At 42.7% G+C, this 16433-nt stretch overlaps 1 protein-coding gene across 20 annotated transcripts in view; it reads left to right on the forward strand.

Annotated features, from left to right (window-relative positions):
* The window catches only part of LOC113056121 (neurexin-1a-like), a 177795-nt gene extending 164294 nt beyond the window's left edge, over nt 1-13501 (forward strand). For 18 of the 20 annotated variants that reach the window (XM_026222655.1, XM_026222656.1, XM_026222639.1 and 15 more), the window contains one exon: nt 11746-13501. In XM_026222655.1, coding sequence (XP_026078440.1) covers nt 11746-12047 — 302 coding nt within the window. In that variant the 3' untranslated portion in view covers nt 12048-13501. The remainder of the gene's footprint in view (nt 1-11745) is intronic. The other 2 variants (XM_026222650.1, XM_026222647.1) reach the window with 1 other exon arrangement.
* The last annotated feature ends 2932 nt before the right edge of the window (nt 13502-16433 follow it).

Raw genomic sequence — 16433 nt, forward strand, 5'->3', positions numbered from 1 at the left:
AGGAAACTGGGCTCAAAATATTCCCTGGCTTATGCCGATAACATAGATACCAAATATACCACGGTAAGCTGAACTTCCGGTCCGCCATTTTGATTTATGTTGAAAACATACTTTTCGAACTCCTCATCAACCGTATGTCCGATTTTCACCAAATTCGAATCAAATGATCTTCAGGCTATACTGATTCAAAGTTATGGATTTTGAGTCGATAGACAAAACCGTTTTCGCATACCACATCGACGAATTTGAGGCACAATGAGAAAATGACACTTGAGGCTGTATCCCTGGAATGCTTTGGCATATTGACACCAAACTTTGTGTGTGTCATTGAAAAGTCACACAGAGTACACCAAATTGATTTTATAACAGTGTCACCTATTGGTCAAGCTTGATAAACCAAGTAATCATGCTACTAGAGGTGGTATTGGTGTTTTTTTTTTTGCCATTTCAAATACAATAATTCCAAAATTGCTGTTATTGCTCATTAATGTATTTGGTGTGATGCTTTATGCGATGCTTAGCTACTACATTTGCCGTTGGAGTGCTTGGCCCCGTAATTGCTGCTTGCAGCTATATTTCTGTTTGAAACCACTCCATGAAAGATTATTTGACTACTATACAAGTAAAATAACGCAAATCCATTTTCTGTGTAGTGTCTGCTTACTATAATTTGGGGGTGAATCAATCCTTATATTTGACATTTTACAAATCATTACAAAAATAGTGTTAAAATGCCAAATGGCAGCATTTCTCACAAATTCAGCCAAGTGGATACATTGTACAGCAGAAAAACAGTCCGAGAAATAATGTGTCCGGTGTGTCTAGTGCAACAAGATTCCAGCAAGAAGTAAATTTTCCTGTTCACACCGAATGCAAAAATTCAACGCAACACAACAGCCAATCATAACAGCGAGAGTGAAGTGGAGAGCGTAAAAACCTAGAACACTTGTTGTATTTTCAGCACTTCAATGAGGCGCCATCCATTTTGTGGTGTTCCTTTTGGATCTTGAGGGTTTTGTCATATCCGATGTTTCTCAGCTTCCAAAAACAACCTTTACTAGGCTCATCTATGTTTGATGTTTAAAAATCCGAAGCTGCTGTGCAGAAATAGAAAATGTAGCGGCATTCACCGCTTGTTGCAGCTAGTTTAAACAGGAGCTCAGATTAACTCGAAAAAGCTTTTATCGTTTTGTTGCCAGTTAGGATTCGCTGTTACCTGAGCTGAGTTGTTGCTTATGTGCTCATTTATCAAAGTATTCACAATGTGCGCTGAAATATATATTTGTATAATCTGCCTTTGCCTCTTTAAACAGACATTAATATCTCATTAAACCAAATTAAATCCTTTACCCTGTTTATGTGCTGTAAATATAGTTTTTTTAATTTCCTTTTTGGCACAGAGGGAGCTCATTGCTTAGATGAGTTTTTAAATAGGTCATTATATTAAACAAACTTAAACTTGTGCCTGTCATCAAATTTCTTTGTGCTTCTGTATAATTTCAACTCACATATTTCATTTTGCCAGTTTGCCACATAAAACATATGCTAAAGTCTATTTTATTTTGTTTTTTATTTCACCCATAATCCCTATTGTATGTCATTGCTTGTGTGCAGGTTAAAAAGACCTGGTGAATTTTGTTGAGGTATAAATTCAGAAAAGGCCAGAGAGCATGCTAGCGTAGCACATACTGCGTTTCTCATTTCTCCACGCAGCGGGCACATCCTGGTTACTCAGTCGACTGCGCAAACCACTTTCGACATGAAAAATGAAGCACAAAGGTTAACCCAATCTGGGTTCCTTCAGGTGGATTAGTTACAACCGCTAGTGGCCCATGTCGCAATCATATTATACATGGGGCAATGAAAGCATGTCCATGACATAACAGAAAAACATGCTAATAAATCAAGCAATGTTCTTGATAATAAGCACAGAAAAAAGAAGAAACATAAAATGTTGGCCAAAGCTCAGAAGGTCTCAGATAAATGATGTAACGGATCCCCAAAGTGTCCTCCTTCCACACAACATTTCTAAAACAGATGTTTGAGCAGAGGTCGCCATCCATAATTCCCTGCTGTACTTTGTCATCTTCTCATTTCCTGCACCTGCGGGTTGCAGAGGATCGGGCCTTAGCTGTAAACGGCTTTGTCGCAGGTGTTGTTTTGTCGAGCATTTGCGCACAGCCTGCAGCCGCACTGTCTCTCAGTTACTGTCCCCTCTCCAACAGACATAAATCAGAAGAAACTATACCACACTATTCTACCTACCATACTACTCTCTGTGCCAGGAATAAATAGCCAGGAAGTGAGGTTTACTCAATGGTCACGACTCATGGGAAATGTGCAACATATCCATTCTGATCACTAAGTAAGGTGTTAGCACAAACTTACACTACAAGTTTGTCCATTCGGTGTTGGCTAATAATATATATATATATATATATATATATATATATATATATATATATATATATATATATATATATATATATATATAACAAGTGGGGCTGCCTGATTTATTGAAATGGAATCAAAATTTCGATTCGACAGAAGCTGCGATTGTCATGCGTATCTTTCAGTGAAGCACTGAAACTCCAAATATGCCCCTAAGAAGAAACCCAGGAAATGCCTGTAGTGGTAGCTGGATAAACAGCAGATTTAACTGCTTTTAATGATTCAAAATGACTAATAAACACACAACTATGACATATCTGAGTTATTATTATTATAATTTTCATTCAAATAAAGTATATTTATAATGCAATGCCTTTATCACTGCTTAGAATTCTATGAAATATGTTGCGTGCCTTATTCTGTGTAAGAAGCCACATCATCTCACAGAAGGATTTATTTATTAAGTGAGTTTGGAGTAAAAACATGTTATTAAATGTGGTATTTTCACATGCTTTCAGAAGGAGCAGCATTAACTGACATTACACAGTGCCATAGTTCACTTAGAAGCTACGCAAACAGGTGTCATTAACCCAAACGATTTCTTTGATTTCATAATCGCACTATAAAATCGTCTGCTTTTTCGTAACTTGTCAGTGAACTATGGCTCTGTGTAATAAAAGGTGTTCCATCTGAAAGCATGATGATGATTTACTGCTGATTACAGAATCGGCTTTGCTAACATAATGACAATTGCATTCGAATAATCGTGCAGCCCTTATAGCAAGGTTGAGTGTCGTTTTTGTGGTTCATATCCTATTTACTCAAGTGACTGTACGGTGCCGTGAAGCAGATTCTCAGTGGGATATCTAATCTCATCAGGAGAGAAATCAATTTGGAAAAGAAATATTGATTTTTGGGTTACTTTCAAGTTTCTTCTAGCTTCATTCCTCTTTTCGTATTTCTCGTCCGCTCAGAACTAGGCTATAGAATAATATTGTTACTGTGTGAAAGAAGTAAGAAGAAAGAACAATTACTTAAAGGTTTTTAAGAAAGGGGCAATCAGCTGGTCATTATTGCAAATTAAATCTTGACAGGGTGATGGACGACGCCAACGTGAAGTTAATTAAATGGCTTCTAACCATATAAATATGTAAATATGTTGACATGAAATATTGATGTGAGTTGAAGTTATTATTTTACCTGAGTGTTATCTTAAAACGAAGGAAAATAAAAAGTGTTAGTTTACAAAACAAATGGCTTAGCAACAAGATCAGCACCCCAACAATATTATAGTACTATTATTGCAATGAAACAGAAGTAGCAGTGAATCATTTCTTCAGTATTGTGATGTACAAGGTTCCCAACCCTGGTCCCAGGAGTATCCCCAACTCAGCACATTTTGTATGTTTCCCAAATTAAACTCACCTGAATCTCTACTAACACTTCATTAGTAGAGACATCAAGACCTGAAATGGATGTGTCTGTAGTGTGGAAAGAGGACCAGAGAGAGAGCAATTCGCGGAGCAAGTATTGTCTTTAATGATCAAACACAGGAGCTTCAGAATAATGGGGAATGCAAACAGAAAAAAGCCCAAAGGGAAAAAACTGGAACCAAAACTCGTCCTTGTTCAAAAAGAGAAAGCAAAAGCCACCGGCCGCCCCGGCGGATTGAGTACGGTGGACAGCTCCGCAACCTCACAGTAGAGAGGGAGAGATCAGCAGGTCAGGAGACGAGCAGCGGCTAAACTCCCAGGCTCACACTCACAGCACCCCGAACAAACAGGACTAAGACTGGGACAAAAACGACAGGGAATAAGACATACCAGTTAAGCGTATTTAGGGGATAATCTGGCAAGGCAGGTAGGGAGGAAAGGGAAAGAAGTAGGGGTGTTAATCAGAGGAGAAGAGGAAACAGGTGCGGGAAGCCAAGCGCAAAGAGTAGCGCAATGATGAGCAGCTGAAGGAGATTAATGAGAGAAGAAAGATTAGTGCAAGGAAAGAGAAGAGAAGAAAAGGCATCAGAGAGGGGAGGGGAAAAGGGTAAAGGGAACCAGGATCATGACAGAGCCCCCGCCTCAATGAGCGCCTCCTGGCGCTCCCAAGGGGGAAGCCTGGCGGGAGCGGAGGAAATCATCAATAAGCGAATGGTCCAGAACGTCCCGGGAGGGGATCCAACTTCTCTCCTCGGGACCATAACCCTCCCAGTCCACTAGGTACTGTCGACCCCGACCCCGGCGGCGGACCTCCAATAATCTACGAACCCTGTAGACAGGGGATCCCTCAACCTGAACGGGGGGGGTGGAAGACCGGGGTGGGGCGCGGATAACCGGTTTAATGCAAGACACATGAAAAACAGGATGGACACGACGGAGATTGGGAGGGAGTTGGAGGCGGACCGCGACAGGACTAATAATCTTAGAAACTCGAAACGGCCCAACGAAACGAGGGGTCAATTTGCGTGAGATCGACTGGAGGGGCAGGTTAAGAGTAGACAGCCAAACCCTTTGACCGCAAGTATATCTAGGGCTCTTGACTCGGCGGCGATTAGCGGTACGTAGGGTCCGGTCTCTAAAACGGCAAAGAGCGGATCTGACCCTCCTCCAGGTACGCTTACAGCGCTGAACGAACGCCTGAGCCGACGGGACGTTGGACTCCGAGTCCTTGCACGAGAACAGGGGTGGCTGATAACCGAGACTAGCTTGAAAAGGGGATAGCCCAGTGGCCGAGGACGGGAGCGAATTATGGGCATATTCAGCCCAAGGGAGCTGTTCAGACCATGATGCTGGGTTGCGAAACGCAAGACTACGTAATATGCGGCCGATGGTCTGATTGGCTCGTTCGGCCTGACCATTAGTCTGAGGATGGAAACCGGACGAAAGGCTAGCGGATGCACCGATTAAACGGCAGAATTCCTTCCAGAACTGCGAAGCGAATTGAGGACCTCTATCTGAGACAACATCAGAAGGTAGACCATGTAACTTAAAAACATTCTCAACGACAGTCTGGGCGGTCTCCTTGGCGGAGGGGAGTTTGGGTAGAGGAATAAAATGCGCTGATTTAGAGAAGCGGTCGATGACAGTGAGGATAACGGTATTTCCAGCCGACGGGGGAAGACCCGAAATGAAATCAAGGGCGATATGGGACCACGGGCGCGAGGGAATGGGGAGTGGTCTAAGAAGGCCGGCCGGAGGGGAGTTCCCAGATTTAGTCTGTGCGCATACCGCGCAGGCGGCTACAAAACTACGAGTGTCCCGTTCGCAGGAGGGCCACCAGAACCGTTGGCCTATGGAAGCCAGGGTGCCCCTAACGCCGGGATGGGCAGCTAATTTGGACGTATGAGCCCACTGGAGGACAGCCGGACGGACAGATGCAGGGACGAAGAGAAGATTAGAGGGGCATCGACGGGGAGTGGCGGAGTGAGAGAGAGCTCGTTTGACTAGTCTCTCGATTCCCCAGATGGCCACACCAATAACACGCCCCTCGGGGATAATGGGAACGCGTGACTCGGAGCACTCTGAGGAATCGAAGAGGCGGGACAGAGCATCAGGCTTGACGTTCTTCGAGCCGGGTCGGTAGGAAATAGAAAAGTCGAAACGGGTGAAAAATAATGCCCAACGAGCCTGACGGGCACTCATCCTCCTCGCAGAACGAATATATTCGAGATTCCTGTGATCCGTCCATACCAAGAAAGGAACGCAGGAACCTTCTAGCCACTGACTCCATTCACTTAGCGCGAGGCGGATAGCGAGTAGTTCACGATTACCCACGTCGTAATTACGCTCGGAGGGAGTTAGTCGGTGCGAGAAAAAAGCGCAGGGGTGGATCTGACCATCGGAGGCAGACCGCTGGGAGAGTATAGCTCCAACGCCTGCTTCGGACGCGTCAACCTCGACTATGAACTGTTTGGAAGGGTCAGGGGTCATTAGGATGGGAGCGGACGTGAAAAGGGTCTTCAGGCGGTCAAAAGCGCGCTGGGCGGACTCGGTCCATACAAAACTGGACTTGACAGAGGTAAGGGCGGTTAGGGGCGCTGCGACCTGACTGTAGTTGCAAATGAAGCGGCGGTAAAAATTGGCGAACCCCAAGAAACGCTGCAAGGCGACGCGAGAATCAGGAACTGGCCAGTCAATAACCGCCTTAACCTTAGCGGGGTCCATGCTAATACCCTCCCCTGAAATGACCGATCCCAAAAAGGTGACCGAGCGCGCGTGAAAGCAGCATTTCTCCGCCTTGACGAACAGCCTATTCTCGAGAAGCCTCTGAAGAACGCGGCGAACCTGCTGGACGTGCACCTGGAGGGAGGGCGAGAAGATAAGAATGTCATCTAGATAGACGAAAACAAATATATTTAGCATGTCTCTAAGAACATCATTTACCAACGCCTGAAAGACCGCGGGGGCGTTTACAAGGCCGAACGGGAGAACGCGATACTCAAAGTGCCCAAGGGGCGTGTTAAACGCGGTCTTCCATTCATCCCCCTCCTTTATGCGAATTAAGTGATAGGCGTTGCGAAGGTCCAACTTCGTGAAGAATTTGGCGCCCTGCAAGACCTCAAAGGCCGATGACATGAGGGGTAATGGATAACGGTTCTTAATAGTTATCTCGTTAAGGCCCCGATAGTCTATACAGGGGCGCAAGGAACCATCCTTCTTCTTAACGAAGAAGAACCCGGCGCCCGCGGGAGAGGATGAGGGAACTATGGTACCTGCGTCCAGGGACTCCGATAGATACTTTTCAAGAGCTTCGCGTTCTAGCCTCGACAGGGAATACAGTCTACCACGAGGTGGCGTAGTGCCCGGGAGAAGGTCGATGCTACAATCATAGGGACGGTGAGGGGGGAGAGAAGCGGCCCGCGAACGACTGAAAACCATCCGCAGATCGTGATACTCCTCCGGCACCCCAGACAAATCCCCTGGATCTTCCTGAAACACAGAGACAGAGGACACAGGAGGAATAGCAGAGGTTAAACAGTTGACATGACAAGACAAATTCCAAGAGAGGACGGTACCCCTTATCCAGTTAATCTGGGGATTATGAAGTACTAGCCAGGGATGCCCTAAAACTACTGGGAAATAAGGGGAATGAAAAGTTAAAAAGGATATGGTCTCACGGTGGTTACCGGAGATAGTGAGTGTTAAGGGTGGAGTCTCATGGTTAACCCTCGGGAGAGAGCTTCCATCTAGAGCAAAAAGGGGAGAGGGTGCATCTAACTCCTTCAGGGGAATACCTTGCGCACGAGCCCATGACTCATCCACGAAATTGCCCTCGGCCCCGGAGTCAATCAGAGCCCTGCAGGAGGCAGAGGAGCCAGGCCAGCGAAGATGGATCGAGAAGGTGGTACAGGAGTTAGGAGGAGAGACTAGAGTGGTTGCGCTCGCCAGAAGCCCTCCCCTCACTGACGAGCTCTGTCTTTTAACGGGCACACGGCGACAAAATGCGCAGGTGAAGCGCAATACATGCAAAGTCGATTGACCACTCTTCGTTCTCGCTCTGCCGCGGAAATGCGGATGCCGCCCAGTTGCATGGCCTCAGGTTCAGAGGAGGGGAGTGCCAGGGGATCGGCGGGCGGAGGAGCCAGTAGGGCGGACTCCAGACCCCGAGCGCGGCGGCGCTGGTCAAAACGCTTCTCGATGCGTAAAGCCAAGTCGATCAGAGCATCCAGGCGAGTAGGGACCTCCCTGGACAATATCTCATCCCTTATACCCCCGTGGAGCCCCTCCAGAAAACGAGCGAGCAGCGCCGGTTCATTCCAGCCACAGGAGGTTGCCAGAGTGCGGAACTCGATAGAAAAGTCTGTAACTGAGCGCTTACCCTGGCGCAGAGAAGACAAGAGGCGGGAGGCCTCCTCCCCGTAGACAGACCGGTCGAAGACACGGATCATCTCCTCCTTGAAGAGGGAAAAACGCTCGACACACACAGCCCTTGACTCCCAGACTGCCGTTCCCCACTGGCGAGCCCGTCCGGAGAGGAGAGAGATAACGTAGGCGATCCTGGCCCTGTCCCCAGAATAGGTCGACGGCTGGAGGGAAAACACAACCTCGCATTGGATTAAAAATGAACGGCACTGGGTGGGCTCACCGGAATAGCACGGCGGGTTGTTAATGCGAGGCTCCGTGGAGTGAACGGATCCGGACAAGGCTGGCGGATTGAGACTACACTGGTGGAGTTGTCTAGCCAGATCCGTCACCTGAGCCGCCAGCGTCTCCACGGCCTGTCTGGCGGCCGATAATTCCTCCTCGTGTTTACCCAGCATAACTCCCTGGATCTCGACGGCCGTCTGTATCGGATGCTCTCTTGCTGGGTCCATAGTGGGCCAGATTATTCTGTAGTGTGGAAAGAGGACCAGAGAGAGAGCAATTCGCGGAGCAAGTATTGTCTTTAATGATCAAACACAGGAGCTTCAGAATAATGGGGAATGCAAACAGAAAAAAGCCCAAAGGGAAAAAACTGGAACCAAAACTCGTCCTTGTTCAAAAAGAGAAAGCAAAAGCCACCGGCCGCCCCGGCGGATTGAGTACGGTGGACAGCTCCGCAACCTCACAGTAGAGAGGGAGAGATCAGCAGGTCAGGAGACGAGCAGCGGCTAAACTCCCAGGCTCACACTCACAGCACCCCGAACAAACAGGACTAAGACTGGGACAAAAACGACAGGGAATAAGACATACCAGTTAAGCGTATTTAGGGGATAATCTGGCAAGGCAGGTAGGGAGGAAAGGGAAAGAAGTAGGGGTGTTAATCAGAGGAGAAGAGGAAACAGGTGCGGGAAGCCAAGCGCAAAGAGTAGCGCAATGATGAGCAGCTGAAGGAGATTAATGAGAGAAGAAAGATTAGTGCAAGGAAAGAGAAGAGAAGAAAAGGCATCAGAGAGGGGAGGGGAAAAGGGTAAAGGGAACCAGGATCATGACAGTGTCAAAGAGAGACATCCAAAATGTATATTGTTGGGTTACTCCAGGAACAGGGTTGGGAACCAGTGGGAGATTTTATTTCCTACCCCAATGAAACATGGGGTCAATAGGGTCCATAGCTCCCAGGAGCAGGGTTGGAGAACTCAGTTGTGCCACTGGAAGCAGTGTTTATTTTAACAGATTTTAACAGATTTTAGTCTTTTGACAAATTATGTTAAGGTTGCATCATGCAACAGACACAGATTTAACTGCTGTCACACACATTAACAAGAACATGGTCCTCCTTCCAGTGAAATACCAATGGTTATATAATATGCATTCTTTATAACTTTATAACCACATTCTTCATTCTTTCAAGCAGACATATTTATTTAAATAAATTTAAATGAATCCTTATTAGAGTTACTAAAGTAATTCAGTCAAGAGCAATGAGTGATATTCTCTCTTTGTTTTGTTGCTTGAGTAACATTAAAGAGCCAGTAAGATGAAAATTCTAAGCTTCCTATCACTGTTTATAAGTCCTGTACATTAGGTTTAAATCCATCCAAGGTTAAAAAACATTGTCATTTTGTCAAAATATCATTTTAAAATTACCTCAATTCTCAGAGATCCTCAAACGGTTCACGCAAAGCTGTTCAAAAGATTCAGGTTCCTTAAACCCCACCTTTCGGTAGCATACTGTGTTCTGATTGGTCAACTAACATAGTCAGGTTTGATTGGTTGTTCCGCACACACCTCCACAGTAAACTATGCGTTAGCATCTGTTTGGGGTGAATTATGTCTTATTCCTCTCATCGCGAAGCAAACAGTAAAATAAAAAAACTTGAACAGTCTCGCTGCTTTTTCTTCTGTGTGGATGTATTCAAGCCGCGCGCTTCAGTTTGAATCTGAATAGCGCGGGGGCGTGGTCACATTAGATATAACGAAGGGAGACATGAAAAACAGACATTGCGTTGTTTTCATATGGATTACTTTATCACAGAATATCTGTTTTCGGCAGCACTTGTTTAGTTTTAAAGTAGACATGTCTTCGTTGAGTATTCACGGAGTTACACTTCATTTTAATGACGTGTTTGTACATGACGATCAGCGCAGACAGGCTGCAGACAGCACACATACTGATAAGACGCTCTGGAGAAAACAGACACATAACTTCATAATCATACTTCGCGTTGTGATTCGGAGATGCTCGTTGTTAAATAAAGTTGGTAATGAACCCTCTTTTATGGCCAAACGCTTTGAAAATCCCGCTGTACTCACCGAGATTAGAAAATCAGTCATCAGTGAAATGTTGTGAACACAACAAAAGGGATTTGTTGTACTGCTCTGTTATTGTGGTAAAAATTAATTTTAGCCATTGGTTCTTCTGATCTTCATTCCTTGGCAGTGAAAATAAAACTAACTTTCCTTTACAATTAAAAACACACTGTCTCCTCGACATGATACTATCACACCAAACAGAGCGTCTGTGTGGGGGGCGGGGCAGGTCAGAGTTCCGTTTCTCCAAACACGGTAGGCGGAGATTATTATGCAAAGTGTTTCTAGTGACGTACATAGAGATGGGCAAAAGATTTAAAATCTATAACGACTCGTTTCAGCGATTCAGAGTCGACTCCTTACGTTAGAAGCCAATAACTTTATAAATCGTGTACTTTTTGGTTTAATTACTTTGCACATTGTTTACACTGATGGACAGCTACATCATACACTGTAATACAGGTAATTTTTGATTTCCCATCTGTGTGGCTCTTTAATGACAGACAACAGCAACTAAATTAAGCTGCTTTCCCTTTAAAACTGAATGCACGGGTGCTTTATACTGATATACATTATTATATCCAGTATTCTCCCAACTGTTCACTTAAGACGTAACCGAGTGTATTTACATGAATACTCATCAAAACATACAATTCAACATCATTTTTCTGTTAATGCGATGTGAAAGAGAGCCAAATTCAGTATCCATTGTGTGTGAGGTGCTTTTCTGTGTGCGTGACTCAGGTGTGTGCATTTAGAAAACCTGACCGAAATTGAGGGTTTTTCTGGCATCATTTCAACATTTTTTGTCAGTAGTTTTTTTTTTCTTTGATGAAAATGTCAATAGATTTTCATCATAATTTTTGACATTCAAAACAAGTTTTTATTTCGTTATAGTCTTGTTTTCATGTGCGAAAATTATGACAAATTATTCGTCAATGAAAAGATCACTGACTAGAAGATCGATTTAAGCAGTGTTTTCGGTTACCCAATTGACCTGACTAATATTTAGCATTGCCATGAATGATGGTGCATATTGGGAAATTGCTGAAAAAGTGTATTGCCAACTGAAAGCCCCCAGTAACCAATCAGAATCAAGTGTTCTAGGAAGCTCTGTAATAATAGACTAGAAATGAACCCTGTGATTGTAATGAAGGGTCTCTCTCTCTTTTCCTTTCCTGTGTTTCCACAGCTCGACCTCCACTGCCTGAAGCCAAGGGTTACCCCAGCCCAGAAGTGATTCGGGAGTCCAGCAGCACCACGGGCATGGTCGTAGGCATTGTCGCGGCAGCCGCCCTTTGCATCCTAATCTTGCTCTACGCCATGTACAAATACCGAAATCGTGACGAGGGCTCGTACCATGTGGATGAGAGCCGTAACTACATTAGTAATTCAGCCACACAGCCCAACGGAGCCGCCGTCAAAGAAAAGCCTATTGGCGTGCCCAAAAATAAAAAAGATAAAAAGAACAAGGACAAGGAGTACTACGTCTGATCTCACAGACCTTCTCCCCGCCCCTTACAACCCAACCATAGATCTTGTGCTCTGAACTCACACACAAAAGGGGAGGGGAGATCCACCTGTGTATAGCAATTGTGAAAAAAAAGAAAAATAGAAAAAGACAAAACTGTCTTAGATTGACCTAAGACACAATATACTGTTACTAACAACAAGAAAACATCATTTACAACCAAGCACACCAGAACTTTACTAAGCTGAAAGGTGTGAAAAGAACTGCTCAAGAAGAATCCACGTAGTCAATACAGTTGTGGATCACTGAGAGACAAGGCCGTTGGTTAGAATTAAGTGTATTTCATATTATGTTGCCTGTATATGTGTTGCCGGAATATTTTCGTTCTAAAGCCAGACATCTGCAACAATCCAAACAGACATTCACCAATGGGACAGACGGAAAAGGAGTGAAGGACTTAAAAATGAGATGCTTCCTATGATTGTTAAATCAGCCAAAGTATTTGACTCCCTTTTCTGATGGCAGTATTGCAGGTTTGGATGAGAAAGGACCGCTCCTTGTGGGATCCGAACTGATTTCCACTCGGTGGACAGAACCCTTGGTGTCAAAGAGAATTGTGGAGGCCTTAAATATCAATCCAAGTGTAAAGGATGATGGATTTTCTTTCTGTTTGTATGTTTGTCAAAACGATGACAGATGATGACAAGGAATACCGGGGCCATTCGGGATAGATTGAGGAAAATCTCCATGCACGTAAAGTATCTTATTACATGTTTATATACGGTGCAAAGACTATCTGTGTGCTCTCTGGACTGTGGCTGAAGTGGTGTTTTATAGCCTGTTATATAGACGATGCCAACTACAGTATACCTGCTCTTCAAACTTTTTTTTTTCTTTTTTTTAAGAAAAAACCAAGGTGAAAATAAATGAAAAACAGAATATTCAATGTTAATGTGTTGCTATAGCGATAGACCCTTTTCTGCCATTAGCTATACAGTTTTTATTTTCCCTCCTTTATGTGCATCTCCAACATCTGTTCTTTTTTTTCTTTTTCTTTTTTGACATACTCCTTCCTTTTTGTTTATTTCTTTGTTCGTTTTAATTAATTTTTATTTTTTTCTTTGCAATTGCTGTTGTGTCAACATTAAAAGATGAGTATAGGTTTTGGAAAGCAAACAGACATGTGGAAAACAAGATTTTGGACTGTTTAAGCAATATCCTCTTGCTTGTCTTAGTGACCAAACAAATTATGCATGGTATTTAGGACTCTGCAGAGAGACAATATCATAATTTCAAAAAGTAACAAATGAATTCATCCCCCCCAAAACTGAGTATTGGATTATAGCTAAAAAGCACAAAGACACAAAAACAACCCTTCAAAAGTGTTGCAAACATTCTTCTCTCTGCTATCTTGTACTGTGTGGAATGTACAAGAGGTATAAACTATGACATTCTGAATAAAATGTTGCTTTTTGTTTTTTGCGTGTTTTTTTATTTGTGTACAATTTTTCTATAATACCTTCTTTTGTTTTTATTGTGACAATTCTTTGATGACCTCAAAGTGAAGATTTATTATGAAAAAAAAAATAGTTTTGAAAAATCTAATGAATAAATAAAATATTAAGACCTATGACAGCATTTGTTCTTTGTTCTTTATATATAAAACACATTAAAGGGCTTTAGAGAATGTTGTGGTGTTCAATTATTTATTTCTTCACTCTTTTTACGCATTTTTTTAAGAGCCATGGTAAGTTAATTCAACAACAAAATACTTTGCTGAACCTTTCTTTTTAAATCACCACACCCATGACATCAGAAATAGGACTTTTTCGAAGCGTCAGCTCTTTTTAGTTTCACTTAGTACTTTGTTACACCATAACGTCCTGTTAATAAACAAAAAACTGCTGCTTTATGGTTCACAAAAAGAAATTAAAAATCCCAGGGAGCCCCATGGGGTGTGTTGGGCTGTGTGCAGATATTGAATGAAGCTATCGATTGGGCATAACAAAGAAAACACACAGTTCTGTTCCTTTTCTTTTTTTTTATAGAAGAACGAGATGTCATGATAAAAGCTCTGGCAGAGGTGGACAGTGAGGCGGAGGGTTCAGGATACTGCTTCTCTTTAATTTTCCGCACAGGAGGAGGCCACGGAACAGCTGGTGTGAAATAACTACCCCTACTGGGAGGCATGCGCTGTAATTTATGATTCATGAATTATTCACACCCGCCATAGACTTTTCATCAGGCCTCATTTCAACATTCTTTGCGGAGGGAGTGTGGGAGGGAGGGGCAGCTGGACTGGAGGTCTGTCACAGCCGGCCTTGAAAAAAACCTCTGTGATGGTTTTATTTAATTGTCATAATCAAAGTTGTTGGTTGGGGGGTCACAAACGTGGACCGTAGAAGACCTTTTGTTATCAAAAGAACTGATATTAATCATGTGTAGCTTTGGGATTCAAACATGGTTTTTAAAATTGCATGCGGTTTTAAGATATATATAAAAAGACTCCATCTCTTTCAGTACTGGCATCATTCATCATGAGGTTTCACCTTGAAGGTTCTGTATGATTGATTTCATGACATAGCACCTTGAATTTAACACCCTGTTCTGCTGTCCTCAACTTGATATTTTTCTCAGTCTCTAAAATCGACCTGACATATGAACATGAATTAAGCAGTTCGACATTCGTTACTGTTCTGTGAATGTAAAAAATATTTTCAGTGGTGGGCTTAGTTTAATAAATGGCTCTCATTACCTGGGTCTAAAAATATATTCAATTAAACCAAGATATTATATATATATACAATGTGACGATGAGGCGATTTACAGAAAACCACACTAGCTATGATTATCACTCACCAAATATAATGATATATGAAAATGAGCATTTGAAAATGGCTGAAGGGTTGAGCGTATGCAGAAGCTTCTTGGTGAGGTTCTCATTCTTATAAGGGCTAAAGCAAAAGCAATGCACACATCAATTTTTAATAAACCTAATGATGGACTTATATAACAGATGGATGTTTATTCCTCCCGATCTGTTAGCAGGCAAACTTCCCAGAGCACTGAAAAACTCAGAACTCTTTACACACGTACTTATCTAACAGCGTCTGTGCTGTGCAAATGATTCTTTGCCAACAGGATAGTAGACTTTTACAGAGTTTAAAAATTAACATGAGAATAAATATTTTTAATTTAAAGATTGTCGAATTTGTAGTTTTGTGAAAAGAAATCAAATGCAAATGTTCTTGACCAGCTCTTGCTGACTCAGAAAAGCAGTGATTCTCACTCTCATCACACCACTATCTTTGTGCTGAGATGACGTCATTTCAGCTCACACACACTGTTCTGAACACCCCCTCTGCCAAGCATCATTACTACATCCCTACATCACTAATGCTACAAAGGGTATTTTACTCAGTTTAGCCATCATCTTGTTTTATATTTTGAAGGCATTATAACATTCTTCTATTCTGCTTCTATAGCTTCTAATCCTACCCTCAGCCCTATACTCTGGCCCTGATCTGAGTCTGAGTTGATTTGTGACGGGACAACCTTTTTGTCAGAACAATGGAAGACAGGACAGGGCGGAAAGGGCATTAAGACTTTGAAAAATCAGTTTGAAAACAATCATCAATTTAGCATTTCCATTTGGTACCACTAGTGAGTCAGCGTTTCATCACCTCATGCTGTTAGAACAAGAGCCAAATATCTAACATGGGAATTCAGCAAAATACACAGTTGATCTTAGATCTAATTTAACATGATTTTAGTTAATTGGGTACAACGCCAGTAGAAGGGTATGACCTGAGGGACAGCTGGGAATAGCCGTACGTTATGGGTCTGTGGGAATCGCTACTTTTATAGGTCATTTTTTACACTCACTTGGAAACATGGATGGAACTAGCCTGCCTGAAATTTTGTAGGCCCAAAACTTTTAAATGAGCTGAGATGGCTATTTATTTTGTTTTTCTCAATCACTTTGGATTACTGTATATTTTGTAATGGTCTTAACATTCTCCAAATTGTAAATGCAATTGTTACAACTGTTTTATGGGACATAATAGTAAATTGCCCCCAAAAATGTATGCTTCAAACCCTATTTACTGTATCAGTAAATTGGCCACAAAATGGCAGTCAACCCTGGAAATGTTTGTCTTAGAAAAATTTTGTTGACACTCTGAGTTATGTCTGTGTGAATAACACTAAACTTTTTAAAAACAGATTTCAACAGTAGGTAAAAGTTTACTGGGAAAAGTCAATACTGTAGTATGCAGAAAAAGAATAATGCATTGATTTTTTTCATAGCACTGTCTTCATGTAAATAGAAAATGTTCTGCATCACAGATATTTATGGAATTTACATCCATGTCTGACAGACTGGATCATTTTGCATATGATGGCTAACA

Source organism: Carassius auratus, chromosome 37 (assembly GCF_003368295.1).
Source record: "Carassius auratus strain Wakin chromosome 37, ASM336829v1, whole genome shotgun sequence".
Lineage (NCBI taxonomy): Eukaryota > Metazoa > Chordata > Actinopteri > Cypriniformes > Cyprinidae > Carassius > Carassius auratus.